Here is a 14,350-nt window from a genome sequence, read left to right as displayed (position 1 = left end):
AAGGCTCGTGGAGGCTCTTCAGGTGGGCTGCTTGTGTTAAAAGCAATGTCATAAACTTTACAAGCATAAATTCTGCCAGGTGAAGACAACACTGAAGCACGGGTCTGCTCCAAGGAAATGTTGTGGATCTACAGCTGTTTATTGTGCTGTAGAAAATGTTTGTTTTGGGAGAAGCAGGAGGAAACATGGCGGAAGCAGGAGGAGAGCAGCAGCAGTTCCATCACTACCAGCAACAACAGCACCTTGAGAGCGCAGTGTGGGGTTTGGTATATCTCTATGCTCAGTCATATGTGAGTACAAATTACCAATATCCTAAATAATTGGTAGAATCTGCCATGGGATAGGGCCAGGAGGGGGGGGGGGGGGGGTCGCAGAAGCCAGGTGAAATCCACGTCTAGTTCATACTTATAAACGTCTGGTGATCCACATTGTGTGCGGAAAGTTAGATGTGTCTGCCAGTTATCACACTCCAGCTGTGCTGAACGTCCCTTCTGACAGCACACTGGCAGCAGGGCAGGCAAGCACCTCTGAAGCATATTGTGCAAGCTCCGGCCACTAGTCTAGCTTAGACACTCAGAAGTCAAACGGGCCAACGCAGGAGCTGACATACTCTTGGACCATCATAGATAGGCAGTTTGTGACTGTCAGTCCTACCCTATGCTTTTGCTGTAAGCTGCAACGGGCTGAAAAAACTATGTCATGCCTCTGTTAAGTCTGGTTTAGACACGATTATCGCTCAAAAGATGTCATTTGAGCGGCTTTTGAGTCATAATCGTTGTGTGTCTTTAAGCGCAAGGTGATCACTCAAACGTTAAGCGATCACTTTGCGCTCCGAGCGGTGGAAGCAGAAGACAAGGGGGGCCGCTTGTCTTCTGCATCCAGCTGTTCTCTGCTTGGAGCGTCCGGCTCGTATACAGCTGAGTGCGCCGAGCGGGGGATGCAGAAGACAAACGGGGCCGCTTTTCTTCTGCATTTAGCTGTTCTCTGCTCAGAACGCCTGGCTGTTATACAGCCGAGCGCTCCGAGCGGGGTATGCAGAACACAGCTGGACAGCTGTGTTCTTCATACCCCGCCTGTCTTCAGGGAGCGGGATACAGCTGAAACAATAGTCTCAGCTGTATCCCACTGTGAATTCCCAATAACTGATCACTGATCTTTCAGCATGCTGAAAGAGAATTATCAGCGATTCCCTAACGAAAACTGCACGATGTCAGTGCAGTTAGACACAACGATTATCACTCAAAAGATGTGTCTAATGATGTGGTGAGATGTTGTGACTCTGTCTGTTGCGGAAATGCTGTGAATTTTGCAGTGGAATTTTCTGCTGTGGAAAATCCGCGGTATTTCCCCTATGTGTAAATGTACCCTAAGGCCTCATGTCCACGGGGAAAATCAGGCTCCATGGAGAATCTGCAGCGGGTCCCTCCTGCCCCTCCTGACATGAGCGCTGAAAATAGGAATTTAAAAGAATTTACTCATCCGGAGCGGGCGGGGAAAGTCTTCTCTTCCTCACGGCCGGATCTTCTTTTTCGGCCGGCGGATGAACTCGTCACGCCGGCAGCACGTCGCCGGCACGTCGCCGACGTGCCGCGCGCATGCGCCGGGCACATCCGCCGAGCCGAAGCAAGAAAGATCCGGCCGTGAGGAAGAGAAGACCTTCCCCGCCCGCTCCGGATGAGTAAATTATTTTAAATTCCTATTTTAGGTCTCCCGCGGATCCGGACGGCTTCCATAGGCTTCAATAGAAGCCCGCGGGAGACCCGCACGAAAATGGAGCATGGTCCAGATTTTTTCATGCTCCATTTTTTTAAAAATCACTTTTATTGACCATCCGCGGGTATTTATCTACCCCGCGGGTGGTCAATGCATCCCTATGGGGTGCGGATCCGCGGGCAGGAGAAGAGTTAAAATCTGCTGCGGATTTTAATTCTTCTTTTGCCCGTGGACATGAGCCCTAAGGCTGGGTCCAAAAGGGGCTGATTTGCTGCAGAATGTCCCCAGCGGACATTCAAAATCTCATCCACTTAGTTGCTACTGTAAATGTCATGGAATTTCCATGTGGCATTCTGCAGTATTTCCGCATCTAAAACAGAGTCAAAATCTGCACAATTGGATGCAGATTTTGACTCTAAGGCCTCATGTCCACGGGGAAAAGATTATTTTAAATCCGCAGCGTTTTTCCCGCACGCGGATCCGCGCCCCATAGGGATGCATTGGACACCCGCAGGTAGTTAAATACCTGCAGATGTCATTTTTCACTTCAGGCGCGGATCCACGTGCGGAAAAAAAACGCGACATGCTCCATTTTCGTGCGGGTCTCCCGCGGGGACGGCTCCCGCAGGCTTCTATTGAAGCCTATGGAAGCCGCCCGATCCACGGAACACCCGTACCAGAACTAAAACTCACCTGTCCGGACGCTGCGATCTTCCCACCGTCGCGGCCGGATCTTCTTTCTTCAGCCCGGCGGGTGTGTGCGGCGCATGCACGCGGCACGCTGCCGACGTGCCGAGCACATCCGCCGGACCGAAGAAAAAAGATCCGGCCGCGACGGAGGGAAGATCTGCAGCGTATGGATAGGTGAGTTTACTCTTATTTTTAGCCTCATGTCCGCGGGGCAGGAGGGACCTGCTGCGGGATTCTCCATGAAGAATCCGCGGCGGGCCTGATTTTCCCCGTGGACATGAGGCCTAAATCAACTGCATGCCCGCAGCTGATTGCAGAAGGTACAGTGCTCACCTCTGAAGGCTTTGGCTGGCAGTGCACTCCTTCACCCAGTACCCAGCAGCCTTTAGGGAGTGCAGTGCCACTGGTCATGTGATGGCACTTCTGCAGCATTTCCGCCCCAGCAAATGGTGAGCAGCAGAGCGTGGTACTGGTGTACCTTGACGCCACCAGAAGTGGTGGGTGTCCACACCAGTGTTAGGCTGCTTGACAGCCAGGTGATGCCCCCACTTCCTGATTGGCTGAAAGCCTCCCAATTTGCAAGGTCCTAGGAGCATGGAAGGAGTTTTGTAATGGATGGAGAGTTAGGGGTTGTTTCACAGTGAGGCGTACGTTATTACCTAACGCTAGCCCTCCATCCATTAGCAAACTGCTTCCACGCTCCTAGGCCACAGTGCTCGGAAATTAGCTGGCTGTGTGTGAAGCCCCCCCCCCCCCCCCCCCCCCGGCGCCGCTCCCGATCCCGACGCGGGTGGTGTGTTACAGTCCCGCACCTGTAACTGTGGCCGCAGCTCTGCCATCTTCCCTGCTGCATCACCGCTGTCCATGGGCCGCTGACAAATTCCATGGCGCCTCCGCTGCTGTGCCTTCTTCCCTGATGCTCGTCCACTTACCATCCCGTCCCCCGCTGTCAATCAGCTCTGAGCCGCTGCTGTGCCTTCTCCCCTGCTGCTCTCCGTCCCGTCCCCCGCTGTCAATCATTTTGGCGCCACTGCTGTGCCTTCTCCCCCAATGCTCTCTGTCCTGTCCCCCGCTGTCAATCTGGCCGATCAAGAACTGGGGGCGTCACCTGGCTGTCAAGCAGCCTAACACTGGTCTACACCAGTACCGCAGAGCGCTTGCATTGGGGGACATGCCACCTGCGCAGGGGGTGCAGGATTTTTCGGCTGTGCGCATAAAGCAGAAGTCTTGAGGATCCTATAAATAGCTGTGGTCTGGAGTATATCACGCACCCTCCACACACTTCACTATGTCTATTGTTATCACCAGCAAGAAGGTGCAGCACCAGTGATGACTGCATGTACAGAGGAGCGCACCACAGTGATACAACGGATGAGCCGAGTTCTGCTGCTGCTCCTCCTGGCATCTCTAGAGGGTGAGCATTGTGCCCAGCTGTCTGCAGATGAGGTCATAGGGAGCCTGGTATGGGGCACCAAACCTACTCACCCAGCGCAGAGGGACTCTCTTCTGTATCCAGCAGTGTCATGTAGGATCTATTGGAAAAAACAACTATCCGCGCTCCAAGGAACAAGGGGCTCCAGTATAGGATAATACCGTCCTTCTTTGTTAATAGTACATCACCAGGTTCACGAGCAACGCGTTTCGGTAAATAAAATACCTTTTTCAAGTTCTATACATTTACAATAGACTTACAAACATAAATAAGCACTCACATAGCCACGGGATTGTCTACAGCTCGCCTCAGGACAACTCCGTAATTAGAGGGGGCGGAGTTGTCCTGCGGCGAGCTGTAGACAATCCCGTGGCTATGTGAGTGCTTATTTATGTTTGTAAGTCTATTGTAAATGTATAGAGCTTGAAAAAGGTATTTTATTTACCGAAACACATTGCTCGTGAACCTGGTGATGTACTATTAATAAAGAAGGACGGTATTATCATATACTGGAGCCCCTTGTTCCTTGGAGCGCGGATAGTTGTTTTTTCCACTTGGTGCAATTTGTATTAAGCCCCGGTCATCCGGTGTAGCTTATTGGAATGGTCCTGCGGCTCTTCGATCTAGGTCGGATGGAATAAAGGCTTGATTATAAGCGAACTTGGATCTCGGTGTCAGCGAGGTGCCTTTTGAAAGGTATCCTCGTCTGGCACCAGGTGAGTTAATACTCATTTTCTGTTATATACGTATAACATGTTCTGAGAAATACATCAAGGCGCCCCTTTATAACATATATGTAGGATCTATCTATCTATCTATCTATCTATCTATCTATCTATCTATCTATCTATCTATCTATCTATCTATCTATCTATCTATCTATCTATCTATCCCAATATCATCTATATCTATCTATCTATCTATCTATCTATCTATCTATCTATCTATCTATCTATCTATCTATCTATCTATCTATCTATCTATCTATCTATCTATCTATCTATCTATCTATCTATCCAATCACAGCAGCACATATACATGTGGGGATTTACTTGCTTAGTACGTGCTTTAGATAGGTGACATGAAGAGTTAATTCAATTTTCCACAAACCCTGTAACAGTGGTAGCGAACCTATGGCAAGCGTGCCAGAGGAGGCACCCAGAGCCCTCTCTATGGGCATATGCGCCATTAGTTATGAGTACTACTCAAATAAGGTGACAAGATGTCTCGATTTAGACAGGACAGTCCTGCTTTGGGACCCTGTGTCCAGCTGTCCCCAGGGTCCCTAAGCTTTTTAGACGTCTTTCCTCAGCCAGGCCCTCTATTCTACTCCCTGCAGCACTTTCTTCTCTGATGAAACTCCTCACTTCCCTTCCCCTGCGTACTCCATGTGCTCTGCTCCCTCCTCCTCCTACTCTCGCTCTTTAAATCACAGGAGTTCTTACAGTTTTCACTGAGTCGTATAGCCAGTTTCCCCCAGTCACATATATTCTACTATAAGTAGAGGCTGACCAACGCAAAAATTAGTTGGAGGCAGCCAATCACTAGGGGCACTGTTGCTAGGCAGAGTTTATTTAATCCTATCGCCGGGGAGGGGGGGGGGGGGGTTTCTCCCTAAAGGGTGCCTTCCATGTCCCCAAAAGGGCTCATAGCGAGGTCCCTAGGATCTATTAATCTTAGGTCTGCCCTGTAGGACCTAAGATACTACAACAGGATTCGTAGAGAAATAAAATGACAGCATACTTAAATAGTCCACTGATAAAGATGTGAAGGTTTTATGGTCCCTGAATTAGTGTTAGTGGGTCAAGTTTTTTTTCTACATCATTTTCTAGTCTTTGAATCTGCCGCTTGGGACCCCCATCCATCAACTGATTACTAAGCCCATTGTTACTGCAGCAGGCTGAGTGGCATCATCAGCAGTCACCGCACGAAGCGGGAGCACCGGTTTGACACCCATCAAAATCATTGGGAACGTCACACTTCTCTTCTACTTCCTGCTTGTTTTATAGTCAGGCCTATTGATGGCCTATACAGAAGATAGCTCGAAATACCCCTTTAACTCTTCATGTCACCTGTCCAAAGCATGTGGTAATGGAAAAAATCCCCATATGAATATGTGCTGCTGTTCAGACTACAGGAAAGTAGAATAGCATAATAAATGCATTCTATTTATGTATCCATGTGTTGTGCTTTCTGGTGCAAATCAATTGAGACAAATTTTCTATTGATTTGCTTCAGAAACAGATGTTCCCCCTCCCTGTCCATTATTTTAAGGTGTCAAGAAAACGGGGCAGAGTTTGAGTGGAGGGAGGTTTTTTGAGACATTTATGACATTGCATTGTTTTAAAAAGTAACACCATTTGTTGTAATCTCGCTCCAGTAGCCGTGGGCGTACAAAGTGACCGTACATCTATAGACATATTTAATGATGCAGCAAATTTATCAACATTGAGTGACATTTCGTACATTTGTTGTATCTTTAAACTGGAGAAAAGAAGAAAAGCTGCTAGAAAACTGTTGTCAGAAAGTCAAATGATGAGAAATTTCCCTCCTCCGTCTGTCAGGATTCCTCTCCCTGGAGATCCAGGTGTTTCAGGTCCCCAAGGTACATGCCACCCCAAGCAGTGATGCCATCTTACCGTGTACCTACAGCATCTCTGGAGCAGAGGGGGCGACTGTAGGTTCTTACAAGTGGTACAGACATCTGGTGAAGAAAGAGCTGGAGGTGTCTAATAGTAGTAAAGATTTCACCGGACGGATCTCCAGAGTGAATACAGACCAGTTCATCAACACCAGATCGGCGCAGATCACCATACACAACGTGATTCCCTCAGACTCTGCCGATTATTACTGTGAAGTCACTTTTGTACATGGTGGAGAAATAACTCGACACGGGACCGGGACCCTGCTCAATGTGACAGGTGGGAATTATCTTTCTTTCTTTCTTTCTTTCTTTCTTTCTTTCTTTCTTTCTTTCTTTCTATCTTATCTTTGGACATGGTGCTTGGACTCTGTTAGAAATGACAGGTGAGATCATGAGTTGTACCTGAGGATTGGTGGAGGGTCAGCAGAGACATAATTGAGATGTGCCGAGGATATAGCTGCTGCCAGTACATACATAGAGCAGTAGTATAAGCCAGTGACCCTGGACCTCCTCATGTGACCTGGATGACTGGAGACAGAGAAACACACTGTAGAGCTCCCACTCTACAGAAAAAAATAGAATACCTAGCTGATCATAAGAGCTTACAATCTACAGGAGAGAGGACCCTGCTGACCATAAGAGCTCACACTCTACGGAAGAGAGAGAAGATCAATTGACCATAAGAGAAGTGACATAATATATAGGTGCAGGAAGCTGTGTGTCACTAGCCAGTATCTGAGCCAGTGAGTATATACATTGCAGAGTGATGATTCTGGGTAGCTAGTTGTGATAGTGATATTCTGATGGTCTGCGGCAGTGAGTTCCATAGAATCGGTGCAGCACAGGAGAAGTCCTGCAGGAGGATGTAATAAAAGCTGACGAGTAGCAGCAGGTGTAGTACACTCTACACATTAGTATAAAGCACTGACCCTCACACTCTATGGAATAGAGAGAAGACCTACTGACCACAAGAGCTTACACACTGACCATAAGAGCTCACACTCTACAGGACAAAACAAGCAAAGGAAAGGACCTTGTTCTTGTTGACTATGAGGACCCAACTGACCACAAGAGCTAACAATCTACAGGAGAGCACCCTGCTGACCATAGGAGATCACTGTCTAATAAAATGGGAGAAGTGACATAATATACAGGTGCAGTAAGCTGCATGTCACTAACCAGTATATGAGCTAGTAAGGATATACAGTGCAGAGTGATGCATTGTGGGTAGCTAGTTGTGACAGAAACCTTCTGATGGTCTGCGGCAGTGAGTTCCATAGAATCGGTGAAGAGCAGGAGAAGTCCTGCAGGAGGATGTAATAAGAGACGATGAGGAGCAGCAGGTGACCGTGTAGTGAGGGCCCAGTCCTGCTCCATCTGGTGACCACTGATTCTCTTTTCTACAGATGTGCTGGAGTCGCCGTCCCCAAATCAGACCCTCTACATCAGCATTCCGGCATCTGTATCCGGGGTCGTTGTTGTTGTCATCCTCTTGGTGGTTGGATGTTATAGAATCTCCAAACAAGGTGATTATTGTCGGGTGATAAATGCTGCGTACAGAGAACGGGGTAATGGGGAGAGCAGCCGACGTAGCACAGACGTTATATAATATACAGGAGGGGGAGGTGCAAAATGTACGGGACATGGCAATGTCTAATAGCTTCTTCTCTTCAGCCCCAAGGACTACAGTGGAAGAGTAAGTTATACCTGTACTTGTTTGTACAGTACATTACTGTATGTACCATGTATGTGACATATGGATATTGGTATGTATAATGTAAGTTAGATCTGTATTGTGTGTTTACAGTGTATGTAAGAGTACATATTATGTATTTTGTTTGTAGTAGTGTGTATATATATATATATATATATATATATATATATATATATATATATACACACATACAGCATACGATATTGGATAATAATGTTGCAATTGTTTTCTCATGTCAGGGGTCCCATCATCTACACTGAATTTACCACTACTGGTAATGGTTTATCATCATTATTATCACTTTGCGTTTGGTATTTTATACTTTGACACATGATATAATGTTAATATGGCCAGGCATGAAAAAAAATGTTATTATGGACAGTCACATGCTATAATCAGAAATTATATAATCAGGGGTGCTCAAGCCGTCATGTTCTCTGAGGCGAAGTGTGAAATGAATAACCCCACCACCACTGGTAAAAAAAACCCAACTCATTTTGAAAATGTCAATCTACAAGATACCTGACACATATTTTATTTATTAAGACTCGTCTGAAGTGACAGCGTAAAAGTGCCTCCATTAGTAATAGTGACCCCAATAGTGGCCCCAATAGTAATAGTGACCCCCCCTTAATTGCTCCAGTAGTAATAGTGGCCCCAATAGTAGTAGTGACCCCCCTTAATTGCTCCAATATCAATAGTGACCCCCATAGTGGCCCCAATAGTAATAGTGACCCCCCTTAATTGCTCCAATATCAATAGTGACCCGAATAGTGGCCCCAATAGTAATAGTGACCCCCCCTTAATTGCTCCAGTAGTAATAGTGGCCCCAATAGTAATAGTGACCCCCCCCTTAATTGCTCCAGTAGTAATAGTGGCCCCAATAGTAATAGTGACCCCCCTTAATTGCTCCAATATCAATAGTGACCCCCATAGTGGCCCCAATAGTAATAGTGACCCCCCTTCATTGCTCCAGTAGTAATAGTGACCCCCTTCATTGCTCCAGTAGTAATAGTGACCCCCTTAATAACTCCAATGAAAAATAAATCAGGTTGTGGCAGCATAGATGGTAAAATTTATAGCAAAGTTTTATTGTCCCATAGTCATAAAATAATCAGGCAACATTTCGACCGTATAGGTCTTTCTCAAGCCTGAAATTACAATAAGCCTAATGTCATAAGGTAATATACACCAACAACATCACCCATTAAAAGACACAACATATATACAACAAACAGCGTCATCATAGTGCAATACATACCGCTGTGTGACAATGAGAACAGCCAGTCCATGCTTCGCACGTCATCCCCAGAGCCTCCATTTATGCAGCAGCTTTTCACTCTGCACATCTCTCAATCTTACTTCCGACATGCTTACGTCATACATGACGTATATTGCGTCAGCGCGCATGCACTACACTCGACAACTACAAGTGGGCGTCACAAAGCCAATGCGCATGCGCAATTTCCGGGAAGCATCGGCAGCCATGGTAACATGTTTATGCCAAGTGTATCTCGCTCATGTCTCATTATCAATTGATATACACCAAGGTCACTCATCTAGTCAAACAAATATGTAAAGAATATGTTATATTAAATGATGTAATATTGAACAATAAAAAAAAGTATTGCAAAAAAGATACACTAGATCCTATATAAATATATAAACATATATAATATATGAAATAATAATACATAGATGTGTACAAGTGTCACAAAAAATACACTAAATCATTATGATTGTGTGTGTGTATATATATCTATATATATATATATATATATAGATATATATATATATATATACACACACACACACACACACACATATATATATGAGTGTCTAACCAAAAAAATCCTAAATACATCTATATATATAAATATCCGAACTGTATGGAAAAAACACAGAGTGACCATAATCAGTTTAGAAAAACAGACAATTTTATTAGTAAATTCATTTAAAAAAATGTTTAAATGTTTTTTTTATTTATGGATCTATACCAAATTATATGTGAAAAAAAACAAAGAGAAAAAAATGACAAAAATGTAACACTATAGCATATTATGTTGCTGCAAAGTCATGGGAAAGATGAAACATTCCGGAACACGGAGCTCTGCGTCATCTAAAAAAATATTTTTTTATTTATAAAAACAGAATTTTTTTTTTTGCAATGAATAGTAAAGAAATAAATTGTACTAAAGAAAACAGCAAAGAAGAACCCTCCTAAATAAATAGCATATAGTGGTAATCTGTATTAAGACCCTTCGGGCTTAATGTGTCCAAAGTATAGATGCATTTTAGAGATGAGCGAACGTACTCGTTTTGAGTAATTACTCGATCGAGTACCGCCATTTTCGAGTACTTCAGTACTCGGGTGCAAAGTACTCGGGGGCGTCGGGGGGCGGGGGGCGCCGTGGGTGAGTGGGGGGTAGCAGTGGGGAACAGGCGGGAGCCCTCTCTCTCTCCCTCTCCCCCCCCACTCCCCGCTGCAGCCCCCCACTCACCCACAGCGCCCCCCAAATTTTTTCGCCCGAGTACGGAAGTACTCGAAAATCGCGGTATTTGGGCGAAAAAGGGGCGTGGACGAGCACGTTCGCTCATCTCTAATGCATTTTAATTCCTTTTTTTAAGTAATGCCTGTCGATCGCCCCCTTTAGTCAATGGAGGAACATGGTCAATCACTTAATGGCCCCAGTAGTAATAGTGACCCCCGTACTGGACCTCCAGCCGGGCAGCAACCCTACAAGCAGTGCAATCGCTCTGTCCACAGCCTGCAGACTCGTGGAAGGGGTGTACCTGGATATAATGGTAGTATTATAGTCAGATATATGATATAATGTTATTACAGACTGATACATTATATAATGTTATATTCAGAGGTGATATATAGTCAGAAACATGATATAATGTTATTACAGTCTGAAACACTGTATAATGTTATAAGCAGAGGTGATATAATGGTAGTATTATAGTCAGATATATATCATGTTATTACAGTCTGATACATAATATAATGTTATTATCGTCAACATATTTACTTTATAATTTCCAGGTAGCAGACAGAGCGCACCCCGAGGCCCTGAAGTGCTGCAGGTGACTTGTCTATATTATATGCATCATATATTTGGCGGGGGGGGGGGGGGGGGGGGGGCTATTCTTTACGTTTTACATTTTGGGCATCCTGTCAGGAGGGACAGTATTTTATATTTAATGACCTCATAATTTGGGGATTCAGTGTAAATACAAGAACAGATTTACGGTGTTCTCCCCACATTGTGATTGGTGCAGACTAGAGATGAGCGAGCATACTCATCCGAGCTTGAAGCTCGTTCGAGTATTAGGGTGCTCGAGATGCTCGTTACTCGAGACGAGCACCACGCGGTACTTGTCTCGATTAAACGAGCACTGACCATTGAAAGCAATGGGCTGCCGGCGATTGCGAGATGAATTGTCGGGAAGGGCTTAAATATATAAGCCCTTCCCTGCAATTCATCCAGAAATGTGTAAAAATTTAAAAAAAATATATACTCACCTGGTCCCGGTAGACGGAGTTCAGCGCGGCCGGCTGCAGTCCTCCTGAACTGCTCTGAACAGCTGTGAGTAGTATTCAGCTGCCAGGGATTTAAAATCCCCGCCTGCTGAATGAGCTGCCTCTGATTGGTCACAGCCTGACCAATCAGAGGCAGCCCTCACTCACACCTTATTCATGAATTCATGAATGGGTGAGTGAGTGCTGCCTCTGATTGGCTCAGCGCAGGGACAGCTGAGAGCTGATTGGTCAGGCTGTGACCAATCAGAGGCAGCTCATTCAGCAGGCGGGGATTTTAAATCCCCGGCAGCTGAATACTACTCACAGCTGTTCAGAGCAGTTCAGGAGAACTGCCAGCTGGCCGCGCTGAACTCCGTCTGCCGGGACCAGGTGAGTATATATATATATTTTTTTTTTACACATTTCTGGATGAATTGCAGGGAAGGGCTTATATATTTAAGCCCTTCCCGACAATTCATCCCGCGATCGCTGGCAGCCCATTGCTCTCAATGGAGCCGGCTGTATTGCCGGCTCCATTGAATTTAATGGGCTAACATCGTTCTTCTCTGCCACAGCTGTTACAGCTGTGGAAGAGGAGAACGATCTTTATGCTGACAGTGCGGGGGGGTCTCACTCTTGCCACTATTGTGGCTTAATAGTGGGACCTGGGAGCTTGAGATGCAGCCCAAAATGTAGCTCCTCGCCTGCCCTATCCATTTCTGTGTCGTTTTCATCACTTTCTTGGGTTTTGCAGATTTTCACAAATGAAAACCTTAGCGAGCATCGGTCATATACAAAAATGCTCGAGTCACCCATTGACTTCAACGAAACGAACTCTCGAGCATCACTGAAAGTTCGACTCGAGTAACGAGCACCCGAGCATTTTGGTGCTCGCTCATCTCTAGTGCAGACTAAAGTTAGCTCTTTCTTCTGATTGTGTCTTTCCAGAATGTGGAGACTTCTAACTACGTGATGGAAAATGAAGAATACAACATATTTCTGCCAGTACAGGCCCCCCAGAGAGGCCGTGGGCTTCAGTTATCAGGAAATGAATCTGTACAGTATCATACCATAGAGGAGACATCTCCCACACAGAACCAGATGATGTCACAGAAGGCGGGGCCCGCTACCTATCAGGAGATTAATCTGTACAATATCATACCATAGAGGAGACTCCTCCCCCACAGAACCAGATGATGTCACAGAAGGCGGGGCCCACTACCTATCAGGAGATTAATCTGTACAATATCATACCATAGAGGAGACTCCTCCCCCACAGAACCATATGTTGTCAGAGAAGGCCGGGCCCTACTGGATCTCTACAGTGTCATATCATGGCAAAGACTCCGCCAATCACAGAGGAGGATCAGAGTTATATGGCTGAGAGGTGTGAACTGATACAGAGCCTTCACATTAGTGATGGCCATGATGTCTACACTGTGCAGGTGATACTTATAGTTATACTGCTCATCTTCTTCCTAAACAATCCGACTGTTAGAGGAAGGTTGAAGCATCAGAAGGAGACGTCACATTGTCTGTGGATTGCTGATAATAAAGTTTAGAGAGATCTACAACATATAAGAGTGCCAACATCTTACTGTTATAAGGGGTGCGATCACTATGGCACTGCCATCTGGAGTGCGGGCAGCCTCTAAGATACAGGTGTGAACTGGAGACATACGTCCTGTCCTATCACTATACTCCAGATTATAATCCCTCCATAACATATCAGGTGGTCTGCGGCTCCTACTTGCAGGGGTCCCGGGGAGAACGCTTATAAATGTGATCTACCACCAGATATCCGGTAACAGCAGCCGCAGAACACAATAATAATCTTTACATAGTGCCTACACATTCCACAGCGCTTTACAAATCAGAGGAAATATAAACAGACATCAGACGTCACAGAGGAACAAACTAATCAACAGGAGTGAGGTCCTTGCTCACAAAAGCTTACAATCTATGAGGAAATAGAATGAGGCACAAGGGCTTACATTTTATGAGGAGATTGTGGGAGCCCAAGAGTTTACAGTCTAAGAGGAATTAGGGGGAGAGAAGAGTTTATGCTCTATGAGACAGAATGGGGACACAAGAGCTTACAGTCTGTGAGGAAATAGGGGGTCACAAGAGAATATGCTCTATGAGGAGTATGGGGACACAAGAGCTTACAATCTGGGGAAATAGGGGGGACACAAGAGTTTACAATCTATGAGGAAACAGGAAGACATGAGCTTACAATTTATAAGGAGATCGGGGGACATAAGAGCTTAAAATCAATGAGGCAAAAGGGGTGATACAATAGCTTACAATCTATGAGGACATGAGGGGACACAAGACTTTACAATCTATGAGTAAATAGGGGACACAAGGTAGAACTGTTTTGTCTACCAAAATGCTGGAAAGAAATGGAAAAATATTGAAATGGATGCTCGTCTAACCCTATTGGTCTCAATTTCAGCAGTAGATTTCTGGGGTTTCTGTATCTCATTTTCATGGGCTCAGATGTAACACGGGACGTAAATTAAAACAACGCGTGACTTTCCCCTTAGATATCTCTGAGCTCTGTGGTGTCAATCATTTCTCCCATATGGCGGCATCACCTTGTAGTGCAGACAGTGAATTAGTAACTCT

At 45.5% G+C, this 14,350-nt stretch overlaps 1 protein-coding gene across 2 annotated transcripts in view; it reads left to right on the top strand.

Moving 5' to 3' along the window:
* LOC136621367 (natural cytotoxicity triggering receptor 3-like) overlaps window positions 1–13,388 on the top strand; it is a 61,867-nt gene extending 48,479 nt beyond the window's left edge. Inside the window, exons 1-5 of one of the 2 annotated variants that reach the window (XM_066596827.1) lie at window positions 3,687–3,817; window positions 6,400–6,756; window positions 7,886–8,005; window positions 11,243–11,283; window positions 12,668–13,388. In XM_066596827.1, coding sequence (XP_066452924.1) covers window positions 3,733–3,817; window positions 6,400–6,756; window positions 7,886–8,005; window positions 11,243–11,283; window positions 12,668–12,886 — 822 coding nt within the window. In that variant the 5' untranslated portion in view covers window positions 3,687–3,732 and the 3' untranslated portion in view covers window positions 12,887–13,388. Of the gene's footprint in view, window positions 1–3,686; window positions 3,818–6,399; window positions 6,757–7,885; window positions 8,006–11,242; window positions 11,284–12,667 lie in introns of those variants that run through there. The other variant, XM_066596826.1, reaches the window with a different exon arrangement.
* The last annotated feature ends 962 nt before the right edge of the window (window positions 13,389–14,350 follow it).

The sequence above is a fragment of the Eleutherodactylus coqui genome, chromosome 3 (assembly GCF_035609145.1).
Source record: "Eleutherodactylus coqui strain aEleCoq1 chromosome 3, aEleCoq1.hap1, whole genome shotgun sequence".
Classification (NCBI taxonomy): Eukaryota; Metazoa; Chordata; class Amphibia; order Anura; family Eleutherodactylidae; genus Eleutherodactylus; species Eleutherodactylus coqui.
The sequence above is the reverse complement of the archived record's forward strand: the minus strand, read 5'-3'. Positions and strand labels throughout refer to the sequence as shown.